Source organism: Phocoena sinus, chromosome 1, assembly GCF_008692025.1.
Source record: "Phocoena sinus isolate mPhoSin1 chromosome 1, mPhoSin1.pri, whole genome shotgun sequence".
NCBI classification, from domain to species: Eukaryota; Metazoa; Chordata; class Mammalia; order Artiodactyla; family Phocoenidae; genus Phocoena; species Phocoena sinus.
In genome coordinates, this window is record NC_045763.1 from 110,314,673 (window position 1) to 110,338,889 (window position 24,217).

Sequence of the window (24,217 nt, forward strand, 5' to 3'; positions counted from 1 at the left end):
AAGAGTGTTTGCCAACTGAGCCTTTACACAATAAACTTAGTATTGCTGCCACCAATTGGGGGTGGTGGAAGAGGCGGAGCTTCTGTAATATACTCTAGGCCACGCCCACTTTACCCGACCGGTCGTTTCTCACGTGTGCCCTGGAAGGCTCTGCCTCGACGCATGCGTACTCGCCTGAGTTTGCCCAGCCTTTGAGGGTTACCCTGCACCTTTGGGTTTGACCCCGTCAGGCTACCGTCGCGGCGACCGGAACGGCACCTCAGGTTTGCTTCCGGCGTCTTTTTTTTTTTTTTTTTTTTTTTTTTTTTTTTTGCTTCCCCTTCCCTCCCTCACGCTTCTTCCCCTCCCCTTGCTCCCTTTTCCCTTTGGTTTCGTTCTTTCCTACAGAGGCCGACCCCTGAGTCGTGAGTCTGGTTGGTGAGAAAGAGCCTTCATAGCTGGAAGCTGGGAGGTGTGGGAAATACTGTTAATTGAGGTATTTGGAGACCAAGGGCTTGTATGGAATGTTTTGTTTGTGGTAGGAGGTCGGGCGAGGGTGGGAAGGAGGTTTTCCCCGGGAGACTAGCGGGGGCGGGGTTGAGCTGGGTTTGCGGGTGGGTGGGACGCACCCCTAAAATGGATAGCGCGGGGGTGGGGCGGTGTGTGGGCCAAAGAAAAATGGAGGCAGTGAGAACTGGCGCTGGGGTCGCACGGCATTATGGCCTCAGTTTTGCTTTAACCGTTTGATAAAAAAAGCAGTTAACACCAATGTGAGTTGTATGTGGGAGTATTTGAATTGTCGATTTTAGGTAGCCACGGTTTATTCCCAAATTGCTTTATTTCCTTTTACTTTGGGGAAACCTCTTTGCTGCAAGCTTTTCTGTCCTTAAGTATTATACTTTTCAAACAGAAAATTTCCACACAAAAGCGAAGTAATGTAAAGGGAAAAGTAATTAAAGAGAAAACAACGAATTAGGGAGTTGTAGACCAAACCCTCCCCTCCAGGTGGGGAGTATTTGTTCAAATTAGGCAGAGCGTGCACACAAAGATTTATCTCATTAGTCAGTTTTATCTCATTAAAGAACACAGGCCACAGAAATATCTTCCTCAATAAACTGGTTCTCTTCAGTTTCCTAAAACATTGTTTTCAGTAGCTCCCTGTTGCATAATATATGTCTTCCGTGCCCTCTCAAACTTTTGCATTTTATTCAGGCCTATAGTCTATAGCCTACAGGAGATGAGAACTCTACAAAATCTCAGCTTCAGATACTGGAGAATGGGGAAAGAGAACTAACTACATATATTTGAGTAACAAGTAGCAGAGTAGGAATGAGTTTTATTAGGGGACTGAAATTCTCTATTACAGTCATAATAACTCCAAAAGTAATTCTAGTTTCCTGCTCCATGTAGAGGACAACAGTATGTCCTCCCTCCCTGGGTGCATTGGTTTGGATGCAGCAACAGCTGCAGTGGAGTCTGAAGAGATTGCAGAGCTGCAGCAAGCAGTGGTTGAGGAGCTGGGTATCTCTATGGAGGAACTTCGGCAGTTCATTGATGAAGAACTGGAAAAGATGGACTGTATACAGCAGCGCAAGAAGCAACTAGCAGAGTTGGAGACATGGGTAATACAGAAGGAATCTGAGGTGGCCCATGTTGACCAGCTGTTTGATGATGCATCCAGGTAAGAACCACATAGGAAATAGGAGGAAATCTACCTATTGGCAGACATTTTTAAAGTAGTATAATTGTTCATGACATTGTACACTTTGTACTTTAGAAGGTACAGATATGTAGAATCTTACTCTTCCTCAAGGGTGAAGGGCCATAATCTGACCTCACAACCACCCATGTAATATAATATTCATCTATCAGAGGCTAATATGCTCAACAGTAGGGGAGTCCAAGTCTTGACTCCCTTCCCCTTCTTTATACTTCACTCTACTTCAGAGCAATTGTTTTGTTTTCTTAGTAGAATCATCTAGGGAGTGCATATTATAAAAACTTGCTGTTTTATGTAACTGCGAAGCTTTAATAAGTTCCTAGAGCCCTGTTTCTACTCCTAAACACCCAGAAGATTTGTTTCTCCTGCCCTAGTTGTCACTTAGAACATATTTTCAAATAACAACAAGGTAAGTAATGAGGTAAGGTTGAAAGGACCGTGCTTTGGGCTTATTTTGGATTTTTGAAGGACTAGTCTGGAAACCACTATTTAAACATTTTTCTATGGGATAAGCATTTAAAATTCAAAACAGAGACACTTTGGAATATGGCCTGTTTAAATAGAGGTCAGTGTATACTGAAATATATATAAATTCTAATAGCTTTTACACCTGCTTCTGCTGGCTTTGACCTTTTCTACGTATGTTCCAATATTAGGGCAGTGACTAATTGTGAGTCTTTGGTGAAGGACTTTTACTCCAAACTGGGACTACAGTACCGGGACAGTAGTTCTGAAGATGAAGCTTCCCGGCCTACAGAAATAATTGAGATTCCTGATGAAGACGATGATGTCCTCAGTATTGATTCAGGTAAGAGATGAGGCTATGGACAGGAAAATCTCAGGACTAAAATTGAAATCTGGGAAGATGAGCAAATAGAAGATAAAAGAGAGGAGAAACCATTCTTACTAACTTCATATTCCTAACTGTTGGACTTGTCTGTTACAGGAAAAAAATAGAAGATTGTTAGTATTGATATCATAGATTTTCACTTCTTGCTACTTCCTGATTGAATTATTCTCCTTTCCCCATTCTATGTAACCTGTATTCTGAACGCCCTTGTTTTTCTTTATAGGTGGCATTAGCACCTATGTATATATCTCAAAACAGATTATTTGGTTTTGTCTATTCTTTAACAGTTTTTTGTTTGTTTTTAGTTTATTGATTTATTTTTGGCTTGTTGGGTCTTCGTTGCTGTGCACAGGCTTTCTCTAGTTGTGGCGAGTGGGAGCTCCTCTTTGTTGCGGTGTGCGGGCTTCTCATTGTGGTGGCTTTTCTGTGTTGCGGAGCACAGCTCTAGGCACACGGGCTCAGTCGTTGTGTCTCGCAGGCTGTAGAGCGCAGGCTCAGTAGTTGTGGCGCACGGGCTTGGTTGCCCCGTGGCACTTGGGATCTTCCCAGACCAGGGATCAAACCCGTGTCTCCTGCATTGGCAGGTGGATTCTTAACCACTGCGCCACCAGGGAAGTCCCTGGTGTGTAAGTCTTAATGTCCACATTATGTTTCATGTCTGTTGGATACTCCACCTAGGCGTGGAATTGGTAAGTCTTAGGTAAGTGTATGTTTGAGTTTTTAAGAAATCACTATTGTGTTTTCCAAAGTGGCCATATTATTTTACATTTCCACTAGCAAAGTGGGATTGTAGCTTTTTTTTTTTTTTTGGCCACGCTCCGTGGCTTGTGGGATCTCTGTTCTCCAACCAGGGACTGAACCCAGGCCACAGCAGTGAAAGCCGGAATCCTAACTGTTAGGCCACTAGGGGACTCCCTCACATTGTGATTGTAGTTTGCATGTTCTTAAAGACATTGAGCATCTTTTCACATACTTATTTGCCATTTATGTATGTTCTTTGAGGAAATAGCTATTCAAATAGTTTTGCCTTTTTTAAAAAATTGGATTGTCTTTTTATTATTGACTTTTCTAAGTCAACATATATAAGTCTTCTGACTTATTATACTTTAGGTACAATTCATTTATCAGACCTATTTTACAAACATTTTCCCAGATGTGGTCTTTTCATTTTCTTAATGGTGTCTTTTGAAGAATAAAAATTCTTAAGAGCTGAGGGTAGTTGGTTGGTTTGTTTTGCTTATGGCTATCCAGTTGTTCCACCACCATTGGTTGAAAAGACTATTCTTTTGGTATCCTTGTCAAAAATCAGCTGGCTATATGTTGTAGTTGAGGGTCACATTGAACTAAATGTTTATTTTTATACCAGCACCACACTGTCTTAATTACTGTAGCTTTACAGTAAGTATTAAAATCACTTAGTGAAAGTCCTCCAAATTCATTTGTATTTCATATATAATCCAAATAAATTTTAGCATCAGCTTATCAGTTTCCTAGAAGTTTTTTGTGGCTCCCTTAGGATTTTCTATACATTAGACCATGTTGTCTACAAATAGTCATTTTACTTCTTCCTTTCTAATCTAGATGTCTTGTGTTTTTCCCATGCCTTATTATGCTTGCTAGAACCTCCAGTATGATGTTAAAAAAAAGAGCAGACATCCTTTCCTTGTTCCTGATTTTATCAGGGAAGCATTTTATGTTTAGTCATTAATTATGATGTGAGCTGTAGGTATCCTTTACCAGGTTCAGAGAAGTTGCTTTTATTCCTAGTTTGCTGAGAGTTTTTATAATAGCTGGATTTGATTTCAGATTTTGTCAGCTACTTTTTCTCTGTTGTCCTCAGGTGATCATATGGCTTTTGTCCTTTATCCTATTAATAGGATGTATTACAATAATTATTTTTTATATGTTAAACCAATCTTTTGTTCCTGGAATAACTCTCCCATCCCCACCCGCCACTTTGTCTTAGTGTATAATCCTTTTTATATGTTGCTATATTGGATTTGCAAATGTTTTAACAATTTTTGCACATATGTTTGAGGGCTATTGGTTTGTAGTTTTATTGTGATGTCTTTGGCTTTGGTAGCAGGGTAATATGGGCCTTATAAGATGAGTTGGGAGGTGTTCCTTCCTCTGAGTTGTGTGGAATGGTATTATTTCTTCCTTAAATGTTTGATAAATTAAGCAATGAGACCATCTTGGCCTGGACTTTACTTCGTGGAAAGATATTTTTTAAGTAAGCTTTTTAGTTTGGAATCATTTTAGATTTATGGAAAAATTGCAAAGGTAATAGAGAGTTCCTGCATACCTTTCACCAGTTTCTTCTAATGTTAATGTTACCATGGTATATATTGGTCAAAACTAAGAAACAAACATTGGTACATTACTTTTATCTAAACTCCAGACTTTATTCAATTTCTGGACTTTTTCTGTTCCAGGATCCAATCCAGGATATCACATTGAATTTATCGTGGGAAGATAAATCACTAATCCATTTTCTTTACCTGATATATCTATTTTAATATAATCACTAATCCATTTTCTTTACCTGAAATATCTATTTAGATTTTCTATTTCATCTCAAGTTGATTTTGTTCATTGTGGACAATTTCTTTCTAGGAATTGGTTCACTTTATCAAAGTTGTCTAAATTATTGCCATAAAGTTGTTCATAGTATTCCCTTATGATCCTTTTTAATTTCTGTAGGTTCTGTAGTGATGTCCCTTTCATTCCTGATATTGGTTATTTAGATCTCCTCTTTTTTTTCTTGATTAGATTAGATACAGGTTTATCAATTTTTGTTCTTTTACAAGGAACCAGTATTGGGGATTCATTGATTTATTTTTGCTACTGTTGCTCTGTTTTCTATTTCATCGATTTCTACTCTGATCTCTATTTTCTTCCTTCCACTTTTTTTGGGTTTGATTTGCTCTTCTTTTTCTAGTTTCTTAAAGTCAAAGCTGAGACTATTGACTTTAGACCTTTCTTTCTTTCTAATATAAACATTTAAAGCTATAAATTTCCCTCTGAGCATGCTTTGCTGCATCTCATAAATTTTTATGTTGAATTTTCATTTTCATGTAACTCATAAATTTTAATTTCCTTTGTGATTTTTTTCTTTGACCTTGGGTTTCCTTTTTAACCAGGCACTCTTGGGTCCTCTTTGCATATGCATATTTTAGCAGTCACCCAAAAATGTATAGAGAATTTATCTAAGCCTGTCTGTGACTCTCTCATTTTCAGAATCTCCTGGTTAAATTTACTGGTTTGCCGCTTACCCTAAACAAGAGCTACAACCTCAAATTAGCAAATCTGCTTGTTATGGCTAGCACCTCAGTGATAAAGCTAGTTTTTGCCCACCAAGCTAGAGGTGGAGCAGGGATGGGAGCTGCCCCAGGCAAGAGATCCATAGACTCCCACCTTTGTTACCAGAAGCTTTAGCAGTTTTTCAGGGATACTTATCAATCTATTGTTTGCCTTTGGTCAAATTTCCAGTGTCCTAAAATGATTTTTTTTTAATTTTTTGGCTGCATTGGGTCTTCGTTGCTGCACAGGCTTTCTCTAGTTGCAGTGAGCTGGGCCTCCTCTTCATTGCAGTGCGTGGGCTTCTCACTGTGGTGGCTTCTCTTGTTGCAGAGCACAGGCGCTAGGTGTACAGGCTTCAGTAGTTGCGGTGCATGGGCTCAGTAGTTGTGGTGCACGGGCTTAGTTGCTCTGTGACATGTGGGATCTTCCCGGACCAGGGATCAGTCCCATGCATTGGGAAGGGGATTCTTAACCACTGCACCACCAGGGAAGTCCTGAAATGATTGCTTTTGACAATTTTGTCCAGTTTTATACTTGTTTTCTGCATAGGGGGATTGTCCAATCTTGTCACATCACTTTTACCAGAAGTGCTGTAGTTTTGCCTGTTTTTGAACTGTATAAATGGAATCTTAGACACTGTATGCATTCTTCCATGACTTCTTCAACATCATGCTGATGTGTGATGCTTGGTTCAGTTGCTACTGCAGTATGATGTTTCATTATGTGAATATGCCACAGTTTTATCTAGTCTCCGAACAGTTGACATTTCATTTGTTTTCAGTTTTTTTGCAATTGTAAATAATGCCCTAAATATTCTTGTAAATGATTCTTGATGCACATGTGCAAGAATCTTTTTAGGATATCCTAGGGTACTGTAAGAGTGGAGTTGCTAGTTCTTAGGATATAGAATTTTCAACCTTGCTGGATAATTAGTGACCAAACAGCTTTCCAAAGTGGTTGTGCCAATTTATATTTGTACCACCAGTGGCTGAGAGTGGCCTGTGTTCCACATCCTTGACAACACTTAGCACTCTCATTTTAAAATTTGATTTCCCTGTCTACAGATGAACTTGGGAATCTTTTCATGTGTTTGTGAGTCATCTGTAGGTTTTCTTTGTTACGTCTGTTCATGTATCTTGCTCATTTGCTCAACTTTTTTTTAATTCATAGGAAGTCTACCTATTATTCCTATAATTATAATTACTAATCCTTTGCAGTTATAAAATGCACATATCACTCCAACCTTATGTTTTGTCTTTACTTTTTATGTTGTTTGTTAATAAACAGAAGTTCTAATGTTAACATTTTCTTTTATGGTCATTGCTTTTTATATCCTTACTGCCCTGAGTCTATAAAGATCTTCTTTTACATTGCCTTTGAAAGTTTCATAGTTTTGTCTTTCACATTTAAGTCTTAATTCCAAATGGAATTTATTTTTTTCTTTTTTTCATATTGTTCTTAAACAATTTTTCAGCACCATTATTGAAATGCGTCCCCTCCTATTGATTTACATTGCCTATTCTATCATAAATTATTTCCATATATTTGTGTGGGTTTGTTTCTGGACTTTCTGTTCTGTTTCACTGGTCTGTCATTTCCTCCTGTTTCAACTCTATAGAGCCTATCACTGTGGCTTTATAATATCTTTTAACTCTAGTAACCTCAGTTTCTTGTTCTTCTTCACAGATGTCTTGGTTCTGTTTCACCTGTTGTGCTTATATTTATATTTGAGAGTTAGCTTGTCATGTTCCCCACTTCCCCCCCACCAGTAAAAACCCCCAAACCATTGACGTTATCACAAGATTAATTTAGGAATAGTTGATAATTTCATAGTATTTGACTCTCCTATACAAAGATCATTTATGTAGTCTTTAACATTTTTCAGGAGGGTTGATTAATTTTCTCCACTGAAAGCTTGCACGTCTTTTGTCAGATTTATTCCCAACTCCCATTTTCAGTAGCCACAAAAAATATCCTTTTTAAGAAAATACATTTCCAGGGGCTTCCCTGGTGGTGCAGTGGTTGAGAGTCTGCCTGCTAATGCAGGGAACACGGGTTCGAGCCCTGGTCTGGGAGGATCCCACATGCTGCGGAGCGACTAGGCCCATGAGCCACAACTACTGAGCCTGTGCGTCTGGAGCCTGTGCTCCACAACAAGAGAGGCCGCGATAGTGGGAGGCCCGCGCACCGCAATGAAGAGTGGCTCCCGCTTGCCACAACTAGAGAAAGCCCTCGCACAGAAACGAAGACCTAACACAGCAAAAATAAATAAATTAATATCCTTCTTTTAAAAAAAAAAGAAAATACATTTCCAACTAGTTGCTGCTGGTATATAGACATGCAGTTGACTTTTACATATAGATTTTTGTATCTGACAATCTTATTAAATTTTTATTTCTATGATTTCATTTAAGTTTTCTATGTAGACTGTCATCTGAAGATAATTGCAGTTTTTCCTCCTTTCCTATACTTATGGCAGATAAGTCTTGTTTTTCTTGTCATATTTCACCAGCTAAGACCTTAATTATAATGTTAAATGGGAGTGATGATGATGACAAGGACTTCTTTGTCTTGTGGCTTGTTTGGTGGTTATTTTTGGTTGTTTTGTTTTTGATAGGTAAGAAGTGGATTTATTTAGAGAGAAACACACTCCACAGACAGAGTGTGGGCCATCTCAGAAGGCGAGAGCGGCCCTTGTGGCTTGTTTTAAAGGGCATGTTTTCATCTTATACTATTAAGGCTGATTACAGGTTTTCGAAGATGTCATTTGTCAGGTAATAGAACTTGTCCCATATTTTTAGTTTGCTGGGAGTTTTTATCATGAGTAGATGTTGATTTTATTGGACATACCTTATATATCTAGTAAAATTATTATGTGAATATTTTTCTTTAAATCACTAAGTTTTCCAACCTTATAGTCCTTGGATGATTCCAACTAAATATATCGTTTTTAAACATTTCTGGATTTGTTGTGCTGATATTTAGGATTTTTGCATCTTCACTTTTATAACAGAGATAGGCCTATAATTTTTTTTTTTTGGTACTACCCTTCTGTGATTTTAATATTGAGATTTTGATGGCCTTGTAGAATGGAATAGGCAGTATTTCTTCTTTTAATTCTTGGGAAGTGTTTGCAAAATTGGAATTATGTATCCCTTGAGTGTTTGATAGAATTTGCCTGTGAAGCCATCTAGGTATCTATTTACTTTGTGCAAAGCTTTTCTATTTCTTTGAGTCAGATTTGGTAACTTGTAATTTTCTGGTAATTTATATTTTTTCTTAAGTATTCAATTTATTGGTGTAAAGTTTCTGCTTATATTTTTAGCAAAGCTGGACATTTAATTCAGACCTTTCGTACAGATGACTATACTCCCTCATGCTCCCTCTGTCCTGTTCCTCATGTCTTAACTTGGTGACTTAGAGTTCTGGAGATGACTGATGGTAATGGTTGCACAGTGACATGAATGTACTTAATACCACTGAACTGTGCACTTAAAAATGGTTAAGATGGTAAATTCTGTGTTACGTATATTTTGCCACAATAAAAAAAATTGGGGGAAAAAAGAATCAGATTTGTAGGTCCTGATAGGGAATACTTTCCTAGTAATTTTAAGTGTGGAGATAAAAAGCAACATAAAAACTGCATGATGGGGACTTCCCTGGTGGTCCAGTGGTTAAGAATACGCCTTCCAATGCAGGGGATGCAGGTTCAAGCCCTGGTTGGGGAACTAAGATCCCACATGCCATGGGGCAGCTAAGCCTGTGCGCCTCAACCAGAGAGCCCGCGTGCCGCAAACTACAGAGCCCACAAGCTCTAGAGCATGCACACTCTGGAGCCTGTGCACCACAACTAGAGAATCCCGTGTGCCGCAACGAAGAGCCCACGCACCATAACGAAAGATCCTGCATGCCACAACAAAGATCCCGCGTGCTGCAACTAAGACCCGATGCAGCCAAAAATAAAAACAAAAAAACTGCATGTTGGGACTTCCCTGGTGGCACAGTGGTTAAGAATCTGCCTGCCAATGCAGAGGACACAGGTTCGAGCCCTGGTCCAGGAAGATCCCACATGCCATGGAGCAACTAAGCGCATGTGCCACAACTCCTGAGCCTGTGCTCTAGAGCCCGCGAGCCACAACTACTGAACCTGTGTGCCACAACTACTGAAGCCCGCACACCTAGAGCCCATGCTCCACAACAAGAGAAGTCATTGCAATGAGAAACCCGTGCACTGCAACAAAGAGTAGCCCCCGCTTGCCACAAATAGAGAAAGCCTGTGCACAGCAACAAAGACCCAGTGCGGGCAGACATACATACATAAATTTATTTTTAAAAAAACCTGCGGGCTTCCCTGGTGGTGCAGTGGTTGAGAGTCCACCTGCCAATGCAGGGGACACGGGTTCGTGCCCCGGTCTGGGAAGATCCCACATGCCGCGGAGCGGCTGGGTCCATGAGCCATGGCCGCTGAGCCTGTGAGTCCGGAGCCTGTGCTCCGCAACGGGAGAGGCCACAACAGTGAGAGGCCCACGTACCGCAAAAAAAAAAAACCTGCATGTTGAGTGTGAGTAAAAGGATGAAGGCAGGATAGAATACATATGTAACTTTGCAGGATAGAATACATATGTAACTTTGCAGGATAGAATACATATGTAACTTTGCAGAATATCTTTGGCTGCAAAAGATACTGTTAATATTGGTTATTTCTGAGGCAAGTAATGAGAAGCAGGGGCAGGAGGGAGACTTATTTTTGATTGTGTGTCCTTTTATAATGTTTCAATTTTTTACCACATGAATATATCTAAATATATTTTAAAGGTAAAAATCCCTGCAAGATTAATAACCGTCCATCCTTAATTTGTCCTCAAATATAGAACATGTGTTTTGAAGCCTTTTACAGTTGTGGAGTTCTAAGATAACAGATATTAATCATATGCCATAGTCACAGTTCTTTGAGGAATGTGTGCACATGCACAGGTGTGTCTGTGTATTCTCTCCAAGGTTGAGTTCATATCAAATAAATAATTTTGTATCCTAACTTTTAAAACTTAATATATATCATTAGCATTGCCTCGTGTTATTGAAGATTCTTTATGAACCTCATTTAGATATGTTGTAGTTTATTTAACTATTTTTGTTATTTTCAGAAATGTACATTGCTTTCCATTTTTGTTTTTATTTATTTATTTTTGCTACTTTTTCCCCCCAGTTTTATTGGATATAATTGACAAATAATATAGTATTAGTTTAAGGTATAAGACATAATGATTTGATATGTATGTTTATTGCAAAATGATTACCACCATTGCCTTCCTTTTTAAATTTTAATTTATTATTTGGCTGCGTCAGGTCTTAGTTGTGGCTTGTGGGATCTTCATTGCAGCATGCGGGATCTTTCAGCGCAGCATGCAGGCTTCTCTCTAGTTGTGGTGCGCGGGCTACAGAGCGCACGGGCTCAGTAGTTGCAGTGTGCAGGTTTAGTTGCTCCACAGCATGTGGGATCTTAGTTCCCCGACCAGGATCAAACCAGCGTCCCCTGCATTGGAAGGTGGATTCTTAACCATTGGACCACCAAGGAAGTCCCCCCATTTTTAAATATATGTTACAAATATCTAAAATTTCACTGTACGATACAGTAGCCACTATCCACACGTGGCTATTTAAATTATGTGAAATGTGGGAATTCCCTAGCAGTCCAGTGGTTAGAACTCCGCACTTTCACTGCCAAGGGCCCAGGTTCAATCCCTGGTCAGGGAACTAAGATCCCTCAAGCCACGTGGTGTGACCAAAAATAAAAAAATATATTATGTGAAATGTGAAGCCTAATATTTTCCAGAATGTATAAAGAACTCTTACAACTCAAGAATAAAAAGACAAATGACCCAATTAAAAATGGGCAAAAGATTTGAATAGATATTTCTTCAAAGAAGATGTGAAAATGACCAATAAGTATATGAAAAGATGTTCAACATCATTAGTTGTTAAGGAAATGCAAGTCAGAACTACTTTATACTTATTAGGATAGCTGTAGTTGAAAAGATAGACAGTAATAAGTGTTGACAAGGATGTGGAGAAATTGGAATCCTCTAAATTGCTGGTGGGAATGTAAAATGGTACAGCCAGTTTGGACAAATCTTTCAGTTCCTCAAAAGGTTAAACCTTATGGCCTAACAATTCCACTCCTAGCCATATACCCAAGAGAAATGAGAACATATGCCCACATAAAAACTGATATTCAAATGTGCCTATCAACATTATTCATAACAGCCAAAAAGCGGAAACAACCCAAATGTCCATCAACTGATGAATGGATAAATAAAATATGGCATAGCCATACAATGGAATATTATTCAATCATATAAAGGAATGAAGTGCTGATAAATGTTGCAACATAGATGAATCTGATATGATGCACCATATATAATATGACTCCGTTTATATGAAATATCCAGAATAGGCAAATCCATAGAGACACAAAGTAGATTAATGTTTGCTGGGGGTTGTGGGAAGGGTGGAATGGGGAGTGAGTGCTAATGGGTATTTTCATCACTCCGAAAAGAAACCCCATACTCATTAGTGGGGTTTCTTTTCAGTGTGATGAAAATGTTCTAGAATTAGATAGTGGTGGTGGTTGTACAACCTTGTGAATACATACACTGAAAACCACTGAATTAAACATTTTAAATGGGTAAATTTCTTGGTATGTGAATTATACCTGATTTTAAAAAAATTTTTAGTGAAAAAGTTCATTTCAGGTGCTTAGTAGCCAAATTTTAACATATTAGACAGTGTAGATACAGAACATGTTTATCATAGCAGGAAGTTCTGTTGGACAGCACTACTCAAGAAGAAACATTTTTGCTTAATTCACTGACTATATTTCACTTTTCAAATCATTCAAATAACCCATAAATTATTGTTATAAGAATTCAAATATTTGGGCTTCCCTGGTGGTGCCGTGGTTAAGAATCCGCCTGCCAGTGCAGGGGACACGGGTTCGAGCCCTGGTCTGGGAAGATCCCACATGCCGTGGAGCAACTAAGCCCATGTGCCACAACTGCTGAGCCTGTGCTCTAGAGCCCGCGAGCCACAACTGCTGAGCCCGTGTGCCACAACTACTGAAGCCCAAGCGCCTAGAGCCTGTGCTCCTCAACAAGAGAAGCCACCACAATGAGAAGCCCATGCACCGCAACGAAGAGTAGCCCCCACTCACCGCAACTAGAGAAAGGCCACGCACAGCAGCGAAGACCCAATGCAGCCAAAAAATAAAAATAAATAAATTTAAAAAGAGAGAATTCAAATATTTGAAAATCCCACAGAATATCACCTGTCCCAGTACTTTATCCCCAGGTAAGCACTGTTACCTATTTGCTGTGTATCTTTCTAAATGCTTTTGGTACTTTCACATAGATATGTATATCTATATCTAGTTTTCAGTTGTTATCAATAATGTTTCCATGATAATCCTGTTAAGTAGCTTAGTTCTTGATTTCTTGGAGATTCTTATGTGTAAGTCCCTTACACTCAGAGTTTTTCTCATCTGTAGGTGATGCTGGGAGCAGAACTCCAAAAGACCAGAAGGTAAGTTGGGATGGGTAAGAGAAGGGTGAGAGATAAGAATATGAAAATGGGAGAAACTTTTGGCCTGACCATTCGGTCAGTTCAGCTATCAGCATATAATCATTCACCCTGCATAATCAGCCCTACAGGTTGCATTTCTCTAATAGGTGTTAAAAGAATGCAAAAGTTTCTTATAGATGCATGCACTGAGTGCTGTATGAATGTCGAATTTGGCAGTTAAATTAGTCAAGGATAGCTTCCTAAAGCTGATTTCTGAACCAGATTTGTAAGAAAGGGCAGGTTTTGCCTGATAAAGTAACTATAAGCTTCTAAACATAACTCATTCTATTTTGCTTTTTAAAAGACAAGTTCTTATTGTCGAGAACTGGTGCTACATATATACAATGAAATATTAATCAGCCATAAAAAGAAATGAAATTGAGTTATTTGTAGTGAGGTGGGTGGACCTAGAGTCTGTCATACAGAGTGAAATAAGTGAGAAAGAGAAAAACAAATACTGTACGCTAACACATATATATGGAATCTAAAAAAAAAAAAGGTTATGAAGAATCTAGGGGCAGGATGGAAATAAAGAAGCAGACCTACTAGAGAATGGACTTGAGGACACGGTGAGGGGGAAGGGTAAGCTGGGACAAAGTAAGAGAGTGGCATGGACATACATACACTACCAAATGTAAAATAGATGGCTAGTGGGAAGCAGCTGCATCGCACAGGGAGATCAGCTTGGTGCTTTGTGACCACCTGGTGGGGGGGGATAGGGAGGGTGGGAGGGAGAGGATATGGCGATATATGTATACATATAGCTGATTCACTTTGTTGTACAGCAGAAACTAGCACAACATTGTAAAGCAATTATATTCCAGTAAAGATGTTAAAAAAGAACCGGTGCTACTATTTTAAAACTTGATTCCCTCATCCCTTTCCTTACAGCTCCGTGAAGCTATGGCTGCCTTAAGAAAGTCAGCTCAAGATGTCCAGAAGTTCATGGATGCTGTCAACAAGAAGAGCAGTTCCCAGGATCTACACAAAGGTTAGAGTCAGGAGGCACCTCAGTATAGGTGCGGGCATGAAATCCTACAAAGAGATTACATGGATAACTGGCTTTGTTTTAGCATTTCAGAATCCTTCTTCACCTCTGTTTGGTTCTTTTAACACCACAGATTTTCCTTGCTGTCTGCTTGTCGTTTCTCCCCCTGCTGAACAGCTTACGGGATCTTAGTTCCCCATCCAGGTATTGAACCTAGGCCCACGGCAGTGAAAATGCAGAGTCCTAACCACTGGACCACCGGGGAAGTCCCTTGGCTTAAGTCTTTTGTCTGCTGGTTTTCTACTGTGTGATGGCTTTGTCCAAATACCTTTTTAGCTCCATGCTCATGATTTCTTCTTCTAGATGAAGGTTAAAGAGAAGAGAGTAACTCAAACCCTTAAAAAGAGGTCTGAGGGAAGCTTTGTAGAGTGTGGCTGTTAAGAGATCCTCCCAGGAATATGTTTTATAAAATGCTACGTGGCATTTAATGGGTGGTAATTAATGTTATTAATAAGGAGTTGGAAATATTTGGTTAAAGTGAGATGGTCTTGAGTTACATGTGAATTTCAATTCAAGTTTTTCCTGTTAACATAAACAGTTGATTCGACTGTGTCTTATATTTCTGCCCTTGGCCAACAGAGCAGTAAAAGTGGCTAAGGATCAAAAGATTACCCCACTTGCCCCAATAACCCAGTACTCTCTTTATTTTTCCATTCTTTCCCCAGTCTATGCCATATCTCTTTATGCTTTCTTCCTAGGAACCTTGAGTCAAATGTCTGGAGAATTGAGTAAAGATGGTGACCTGGTAGTTAGCATGCGCATTCTGGGCAAGAAGAGAACTAAGACGTGGCACAAAGGCACCCTTATTGCCATCCAGACGGTTGGTATGTTCAAGCTAGAGGAAGAACTAATGAAAGACAACCTGCAGGTCTCCAATGCTGATTGTTTCTTTTCCCTGTAGCCTTGCCTTTTGTCTCTCACGTAGCAACCAGGATTCACACAGAAACTGATGGTTTTTAAAATTTTTTGTTTATCTTTCCCTTTTACTCAGGGCCAGGGAAGAAGTACAAGGTGAAATTTGACAACAAAGGAAAGAGTCTTCTGTCAGGGAACCATATTGCCTATGATTACCACCCTCCTGCTGACAAGCTGTATGTGGGCAGTCGAGTAGTGGCCAAATACAAAGATGGGAATCAGGTCTGGCTCTATGCTGGCATTGTAGCTGAGACACCAAACGTCAAAAACAAGCTCAGGTACCTGGACAGAGGATTGTAAAGAGAGTGGGAGCCGGGAGCACAGCACCTGCCCTGTTCAAGCCACAGTCCAAATCTCACAATTAGCTTTTGTGTTCTTAGTCCCCAGTGGCCAGAAACTCTTTCTTTGCCATGGAGTCATGTGGATGATTCTTTCTCGCCCCCCCGCCACACACACACCCTTTTTTCTCCTTTTCTCAAGGAGAAAACTAGGTAGGGGAGAATAATTCAGATTGATTAATGGTTAGGTGGAATAGAGAATTCATATAGAAGGAAGAAATGGAGACTAAATGTTTTTCAGCAGTTTAGGAATCTGACAATATAATGAGAATAAATGGCTTTTGGCAAAGTGGAGATATGTTGGTTAGATTAAGGGAGAATTCTAATATTCTTTTCCATTATGGTTTATCACAAGATATTAAATATAGTTCCCTGTACCATACAGTAGGACCTTATTGTTTATCCATTCTGTATGTAATAGTTTGTATCTGCTAACCTAAGGGAGAATTCTTAACTCTTGGGGTGGGAAGAGAGAATAGTAGGAAGAAAGTAGTGCACCGAACATCTTCCCTGGAGTGTGTCCTGTTTGTGATCCAGAGGCATGGAAGCTATAAGATAATTTCTGTCGGTCGAGTTAAATATCATAACCCCCAATCTTTCTACCATCACTCTTTCCTTACAGGTTTCTCATTTTCTTTGATGATGGCTATGCTTCCTATGTTACACAGTCTGAACTGTATCCCATTTGCCGGCCACGTGAGTGTCCCTCCTTTCTTCCTTAGTTCTATCCATTTCCTCCTCTACCTTGTATTTCTTCTTAAGACAACCAGTTAAAAGGCCCTAATGTTTTTGGTGCTTTAGTCTCAAAGAGGATAAGTTTCATTAATGTCCTTTGAGAGTTACAGTTTTATTTGCTCATCTCTAGTGCTGGGTCTTTGCAGCCAAAGAGTCAGACACTAGAAGAACATGACTTACCTTGAGTGGATGCTCATATTGTAGATGTCTTTTGATTTCATTTCTGAGTGATTTAGGTTTGAGAAGATACTACTTCTTTCCTAGTCTCATGCTTAATCTAACATTTGTATAAATCTGTAGTCTGCATAGTGCTTTCATAGCACTTTCTCATGGTGCTTTCTACAGAAGCTGTATTAGATGGGGGCTTCATAGTGTCCTCTGTACTTGTGACTCTGGCTTGGGAGAGACTCTTAACAGAAGCAACAGTTTTTAATTGCAGAAGAGTCAACTAACATGGCTGTGTTTCCACATAACATGGCAGTAAATACATTCAGGGTCCCTTAAAAGCCTGGTGGAGCATGAGAAGGAAGGACAGGTTTTTTTAAATCAATTTCATGGTGCCACCTATTGTTTTTGATTTACCTTTAGACTTACCAAGTTAGCAAGAATTTCCACTTGACTTTTCCTAAGAAGAAACAAACATTTTTATGAAATTAGTGCCTCACCTATGTTTTCATATTGCTTATTTAGTATTTACTTGATTTGAGTGTACATTTACACATTAGGTTCAGTACTTTTAGGTGATCTTGGTTTTGCTTCCCTTGAGGTTACGATTTCTTCGTTTATTTTTTCTCTCCCTCCCAACCTGAAAAATACCAAATGTCTCCTTGCCAACCATTTTCCCCTATCAAGACATGCCCTACCTGCCCTCTCTCAGCCCTACTTCTTCCTTGGGACAGTGAAAAAGACTTGGGAGGACATAGAAGACATCTCCTGCCGAGACTTCATAGAGGAGTATATCACTGCTTACCCCAACCGCCCCATGGTTTTGCTCAAGAGTGGACAGCTTATCAAGACTGAGTGGGAAGGCACGTGGTGGAAGTCCCGAGTTGAGGAGGTGGACGGCAGCCTAGTCAGGATCCTCTTCCTGGTACTCTTCTTCCCTAGAGTTTTAGAGGCAGGGATTTGGGTGAGATGGGGGAGCATAAGAGGCGATGATGATGATGATTTTGTAGAAATGCCATAGTTTTCCTCTTTCTTATCCTCTTACCTGTTCTTGCTGTTTTGGGTCAAATTTTACTTTATCTTCTTTTTGGTTCCTGTATGAGTGGTTATGAAAAATAAATTCCCTGAATTTAATTATGACACTGTTTTTGTTTTTCTTCAGGAGTATCCACAATGCACGTAGGTACAGAGAAGGCGGCTAGTTCTGTTTGCCAGGGTTAGGGCTTTGATAGCATAGTGGGACAAAAAAGAAGGATCAGTGAATTCGAGGTCTTGATGATCTTTCAAGGCCCAGTTTAACTCTTAGATCTTCTATACCTATCCTTTACTTCTGTCTCATGCCTTTCTTAGAATTATATTTCTTCTCTGAACTGTTTCAGCCCTTTGATCCTAAGGCCTTATGATCCTTGTTACACTTCTTATACTCAGTATAAACATCTATCTCTCTTATAATTTTTCACACAAGGAATATATGTGTTTTTGTTTTGGGGTTTTTTTGTTTGTTTGTTTTTGTTGTTGTTGAATTCCTGATGCCTGTCATGGAGCCTGGCACATAAGTTTATTGAATAGATAGGGAATTCAGGGCTCATCAGGGAGATTTCGCCCAAGGGAGGCACATAGTATGTATTCTTCACAAGCGGCGGTGTAGATTCTAGCCTTTAACCCATTCGCCCCGCCACCTTTCCTTCCTCCCAATCCCCCAGGATGACAAAAGATGTGAATGGATCTATCGAGGCTCTACACGGCTGGAGCCCATGTTCAGCATGAAGACATCCTCAGCCTCTACACTAGAGAAGAAGCAAGGCGGACAGCTCAGGACACGTCCAAATATGGGTATGTCCTGAAAGATACCCTGGGAGAAGGAAGAAATGGACAAACCAGCAAAGGGGTTTATGTACAATGGCTATATCCTTTGTTTGCCAGGATTACACTACTGACTCATTGAAAACAGGACATGTGCCCTGAATTGTTTCCAGTAGTGGTGATGGATTTGTGATGCTGCCTGCACATTCTATGGCTCTGATTTGTTCTAAAAAACACATAAAAATCTGAAACAACTGGCTTAGGTTAGGGGTATTATTGGTAGTAATTACCTCTGTTATCCACGTGAAGATTATTTGCTTTGTGTGTTATCTGTGGTCAGTTTTTTTAAAGCCCAAACCAGTTTTGTTTTTGTTTTTATATATTCCTGGCATACTTTCTGGTTAATTTTTCCTGACAACATTAGTTGATCAAAGAATGCGTTTTTGAAAAATTTTACCAAAGTATAAGATAATTACTAACGTAAATCGTCTGAGGCAGGAAGATGAAATCTTGTTATTTAAGTAAAAGTCAGCCTGTGCCAGTATTCCCACTCATTGGTGTAAATAGTGAGATCTGACAGTCTTAGCACTTAGTCAGAATGTTTCCATTGTTGCTCTTTTAGATTATATAAATTGAGGATTAGATGTGTGCATGAATATAAATGACACAGCTCTCATCTTCTCAATGGTCAATTTCCTTTCTCCTATAGGTGCTGTGAGGAGCAAAGGTCCCGTGGTCCAGTACACTCAGGATCTGACCAGTACTGGAACCCAGTTCAAGCCAGTGGAGCCCCCTCAGCCTACAGCTCCACCTGCCCCACCTGCCCCACCTGCCCCACCTGGTCCACCTCTGTCCCCCCAGGCAGGTGACAGTGAGTGAGTGCTATTCCTTCTTTTTCGCTGGTTTCTTTCATATTGTATTTTCTGTATCCCTTACTATATGATCTCTAATCTCCTAGAAGCTTGGAAAGCCAGCTTGCCCAATCTCGGAAGCAGGTAGCCAAAAAAAGCACATCCTTCCGGCCAGGATCTGTGGGCTCTGGTCATTCCTCCCCTACATCCCCTGCACTCAGTGAAAATGCTCCTGGTGGGAAACCTGGGATCAGTCAGACACATAGGTGAGAAAATCTCAGGCTCTCTTTTGGGGGTGTTGGCAGTGTGGACTGAATGGTCACTGTATAGGGAGGTTCCTTAGCCACAGGGGTCTAGTTAAGATTATGATGGTGAGAAGTTTGAACTTGAAAAGGAAGCTTTAAACTTGGACGTTTCCAGGAAACAGAATGTAAAAATAATTGAATTAGAAACTAGGCACCTAAAAATACAATGACCAGAAAGTCATTTGTTAAGATTGCTTATTGAATATGGTGTCATCGTTGGTACAATAGAAAGGGAACTCTGTAGCCTCTTTCCTTGAATCGTGGGAGTCAGTAAGGGTATTTATAGGACACATAGCAGGAAAAACTAGCATTGGTAGAAGACTGGACTCTACTTCCATAAGTCTCAGGCAAAAAAAATTTTAGGAGAATATATGCTGTTGAAATAGAGATATTATCAGTCACTGAAGAGTAACCAGAGCATGTCATTTTCCAGGTTTAGTAAGGCAAGGGGAAATTTGACTTTCTTGTATCATCTTTAGCTTTAAGAGGACAGCTATTTGAAAGGTTAGAGAAGTGGTTGAGCCAGCTGATGGGCTAAGTGTACACTAGAGAGGTGCTATTGCTTTCTCATCTGAATTCTTGCATCTCATTTGCAGATCACCTTTAGGATCCACAACCTCTGCCCCAGCACCCCCAGCACCCCCAGCTCCCCCAGTACCCCCAGCCTTCCATGGCATGCTGGAGCGGGCCCCGGCAGAGCCCTCCTACCGCGCCCCCATGGAGAAGCTTTTCTACTTACCTCATGTCTGCAGCTATACTTGTCTGTCTCGAGTCAGACCTATGAGAAATGAGCAGTATCGGGGCAAGAACCCTCTCCTAGTCCCACTACTGTATGACTTCCGGCGGATGACAGCCCGGCGCCGAGTTAACCGCAAGATGGGCTTTCACGTTATCTATAAGACACCCTGTGGCCTCTGCCTTCGGACAATGCAAGAGATTGAGCGCTACCTTTTTGAGACAGGCTGTGACTTCCTCTTCCTGGAGATGTTCTGTTTGGATCCATATGTTCTTGTGGACCGAAAGTTTCAGCCCTATAAGCCTTTTTACTATATTTTGGACATCACCTATGGGAAGGAAGATGTTCCTCTGTCCTGTGTCAATGAGATTGACACAACTCCCCCACCTCAGGTGGCCTACAGCAAGGAACGAATCCCAGGCAAGGGTGTTTTCATTAACACAGGCGCTGAATTTCTGGTTGGCTGTGACTGCAAAGATGGTTGCCGGGACAAGTGAGTTGGTTAGGGAATTGCTGGCCCTGCCTCCAACTTTGTTGTGATTGTCTTTCTTTCCACTTCTTTGCCTTATACTGCACTCCTCCTTTCCTCACCTCCCTTTACCTTCTTAGCTGGAGCTCCTGCCGTAAGGCCTCCATAAAAACTATGAGACTGAGGGGCTGGGACCCCATAGCTTAACCCTGGGTGCATGTGTCTTATGTTCGTTTCTCTGATTCTCCTTTTCCTTTGCTTCCCTCCATTATGCTTTCAGTTGCCACTTGTTTTGTTCTCTGTCTCTTTATCTTATTCTCACTCTGTCATATTCTGTCTTTAACATTCTCATTTATATGTATGCAAGAAGAAAAATTTCACTACTCTATCACCATCCTTTTATCAGTAGTAACTTCTTGCCTCTAAAGAAAGTGTCACAGCTGTAGCTGTTGTACCCTTCTGTTCTATACAGGTCCAAGTGTACCTGCCATCAGCTAACTCTCCAGGCTACAGCCTGCACCCCAGGTGGCCAAATCAACTCTAACTCTGGCTACCAGTACAAGAGACTAGAAGAGTGTCTTCCCACAGGGTAAGTAGTCAGGGGAAAATGAAGCACCTCAGAGACTGAATTCTTGTTTTTCTGTGCTTGTAACAACCATCAGAATTCTAAATATTGGAGCCAAAAATAGGATAACTGAAACAGACATTTTATCAATTAAGCCTCAGTTACTGAATTCCCAGCCCATGTTTCTTCCTTGAGCTTTCCTCGAAATGAATACATAAAATGATTGAATAGTATCTAGCAATTTTCTGTTGCAGTAAAAGATCACCTTGATTTCAGAGCTGTACGATTATTCTAACAGATTGTGGTTTACTCTGGCAAGCGAGATGTGTTCAGAGAGGAGACCTGATTATATAGGACTTTGTAAATCAGAATAAAAATTAGAGTCAAATTCATGATGTGATGGGAAGCTGTTAGGGAATTTTAAGCAGGCAAATGATGTGATCTGCCTTTTAAAGATTACTCTGACTTCTCTATGAAAAATAAGTCTTTAGGACAGCAAAAGTAGAATTTGGTAGACCAATTAGATACTTTCAGGAACATAGGTAAGAAGTGGTGGTTGCTGGGGCTTGTACTAGAATGAAGGTGGCAGTAGAGATGAAAGCGGATACACTTGGGGATGCACTTCGAGGTAGAGCTGCAGAACTTCATAGATTGCGGAATGGGAGGGAAAGAACAGATCAAGGACAAGTCCTAAATTTTATCGTTGAGCAACTAAGTGGATGCTTGTGCTTTTTACCGAGATGGAAGACTAGAGCTAGAGTTGCAGGTCTGAGTAAAAGTCAGCTTCTGTTCTGGCCATGTTAAGTCTGAGATGCCTGTTAGGCAACCCAAGTGGAAATGTCAAGAAGGCATTGAGGACTTCCCTGGTGGCGCAGTGGTTAAGAATCCGGCTGCAAGTGCAGGGGACACAGATTCAAGCCCTGCTCCGGGAAGATCCCACATGCCGCAGAGCAACTAAGCCCATGCGCCACAACTACTGAGCCGGCGCTCTAGAGCCCACGAGCCACAACTACTGAGCCCATGTGCCACAACTACTGAGCCCATGTGCCACAACTACTGAAACCCATGAGCCTAGAGCCCGTGCTCAGCAACAAGGGAAGCCACCACAATGAGAAGCCCACGCACCACAACAAAGAGTAGCCCCCACTCGCTGCAACTAGAGAAAGCCTGCGCGCAGCAACGAAGACCCAATGCAGCCAAATAAATAAATTAATTTATTTAATTTTTTTTTTTTTTTTTTTTAAGAATAAAGGGCATTGAGACTTCTGAAGAGAAGTGTAAGGATTGGGCATAAAGAATTAGGAGTCATCACCTCAGGAGTGATAGTTAAAGCCTGGACGAGTTCATCTAGAGAGAATATTGATAATAGAAAAGAGAAGGGGCCCAGAGTAAGCCCTGGGCTATCCAACTAGAAATTGAGCAGAGGAGGTGGAGCCAGCATGTGAGATTGAGAAGGACAGGTCAGGGAAAGAGGAGGACAGTGAAAAAAGTGGGATATAATGTGGTAAGCTGGGTGTATATGAATATGTGAACTAATTAGCCTAGTACTCAAGATACATAATTAACAGAGAGGATGCAAAGGGAAAGAATCATCAGTGAAATAATTCAGATGCTTTCCCATAACGGAAGGGACTGTGTTTCCAAAGTGTAAAGGCCAGTCAGGTCCTAGCATAACGGATGAAAATAGATCCCCACTAAAACACATGATGATAAAATGTGATCATTGTGTCCACAGAACACTGAGGACAAAAAGAAAATACTAAAACCTTCTAGAGGAGAGAAAGAGACCACAAAAGAAACAAGAATTCAAAAAAAAAAAAGAATTCAAAGTGACTTCGGCCTTCTCAAAATAACATTGGAAGCTAGATGGCAATTAAGGAATCTGTTCAGAATTCTAAGGAAAATTATTTCTAACCTAGAGTTCTAAACCCAGGAAAACTATCAGTTGTTGGTTAAAGTAGGCTAAAGCCTTTTTTTTTTTTTTTTTTTTTAAGTTATTTGGTTTTGGCTGCGTTGGGTCTTCGTTGCTGCACACAGGCTTTCTCTAGTGTGGCAAGCGGGGGCTACTCTTCATTGTGTTGCGCAGGCTTCTCTTGTTGCGGAGCGTGGGCTCCACACTTGCAGGCTTCAATAGTTGCAGCACGCAGGCTCAGTAGTTTTGGCACGTGGGCCCTAGAGCGCGTAGGCTTAGGTAGTTGGGGTGCGTGGGCTCTAGGGCTCATGGGCTTCAGTAGTTGTGGCACGCAGGCTCAATAGTTGTGGCTTGTGGGCTCTAGAGCACAGGCTCAGTAGTTGTGGCACATGGGCTTAGTTGCTCCGTGGCATGTGGGATCTTCCCGGACCAGGGATCAAACCCTTGTCTCCTGCATTGGCAGGCAGATTGTTAACCACTGCGCCACCAGGGGAGTCCCTAAAGACATTTTTTAGACATGAAATACCTCAAAATTTCCATTATTTTCCCTCTCAGAAAATTACTGGAAATGTTTACTAAAATGGGGGGGAAAAGACAAGAGAGAAGAAGGCATATACTGATCCAGGAAACAGAGGCTCCAGCTCAAAAGAGAAGTGAGGGGAATCCCACATGATAATGAAGTCAAGGGGGCTTCCAGGCTGACAGCTGTGCACCAGATGTAGAGAACAGCCAGTGTCAGAGCAGGTCAGATTTGGCTGCAGGAGAGACTTTTGGGAAAGGGGGTTTGATAGAAAACCTGATGGTTTTGAGTATCTTCAGAGGAGATTGAGACTACTGGGGAAATCAGGACATAAATTTGAGCTGAGTGCATATTGAAAACTAAGCAAAGGAAAAGACACCTGTTAG

At 40.7% G+C, this 24,217-nt stretch overlaps 1 protein-coding gene across 3 annotated transcripts in view; it reads left to right on the top strand.

The window, feature by feature from the left end:
* Positions 1–219: 219 nt before the first annotated feature.
* Positions 220–24,217, top strand: part of SETDB1 (SET domain bifurcated histone lysine methyltransferase 1) — a 30,473-nt gene continuing 6,475 nt past the window's right edge. The window contains exons 1-15 of one of the 3 annotated variants that reach the window (XM_032627402.1): positions 220–263; positions 388–475; positions 1,390–1,660; positions 2,356–2,507; positions 13,396–13,430; positions 14,361–14,460; positions 15,216–15,341; positions 15,509–15,710; positions 16,393–16,466; positions 17,405–17,595; positions 18,374–18,503; positions 19,183–19,348; positions 19,432–19,590; positions 20,226–20,858; positions 21,307–21,423. In XM_032627402.1, coding sequence (XP_032483293.1) covers positions 1,401–1,660; positions 2,356–2,507; positions 13,396–13,430; positions 14,361–14,460; positions 15,216–15,341; positions 15,509–15,710; positions 16,393–16,466; positions 17,405–17,595; positions 18,374–18,503; positions 19,183–19,348; positions 19,432–19,590; positions 20,226–20,858; positions 21,307–21,423 — 2,345 coding nt within the window. In that variant the 5' untranslated portion in view covers positions 220–263; positions 388–475; positions 1,390–1,400. Of the gene's footprint in view, positions 264–319; positions 476–1,389; positions 1,661–2,355; positions 2,508–13,395; positions 13,431–14,360; positions 14,461–15,215; positions 15,342–15,508; positions 15,711–16,392; positions 16,467–17,404; positions 17,596–18,373; positions 18,504–19,182; positions 19,349–19,431; positions 19,591–20,225; positions 20,859–21,306; positions 21,424–24,217 lie in introns of those variants that run through there. The other 2 variants (XM_032627315.1, XM_032627482.1) reach the window with 2 other exon arrangements.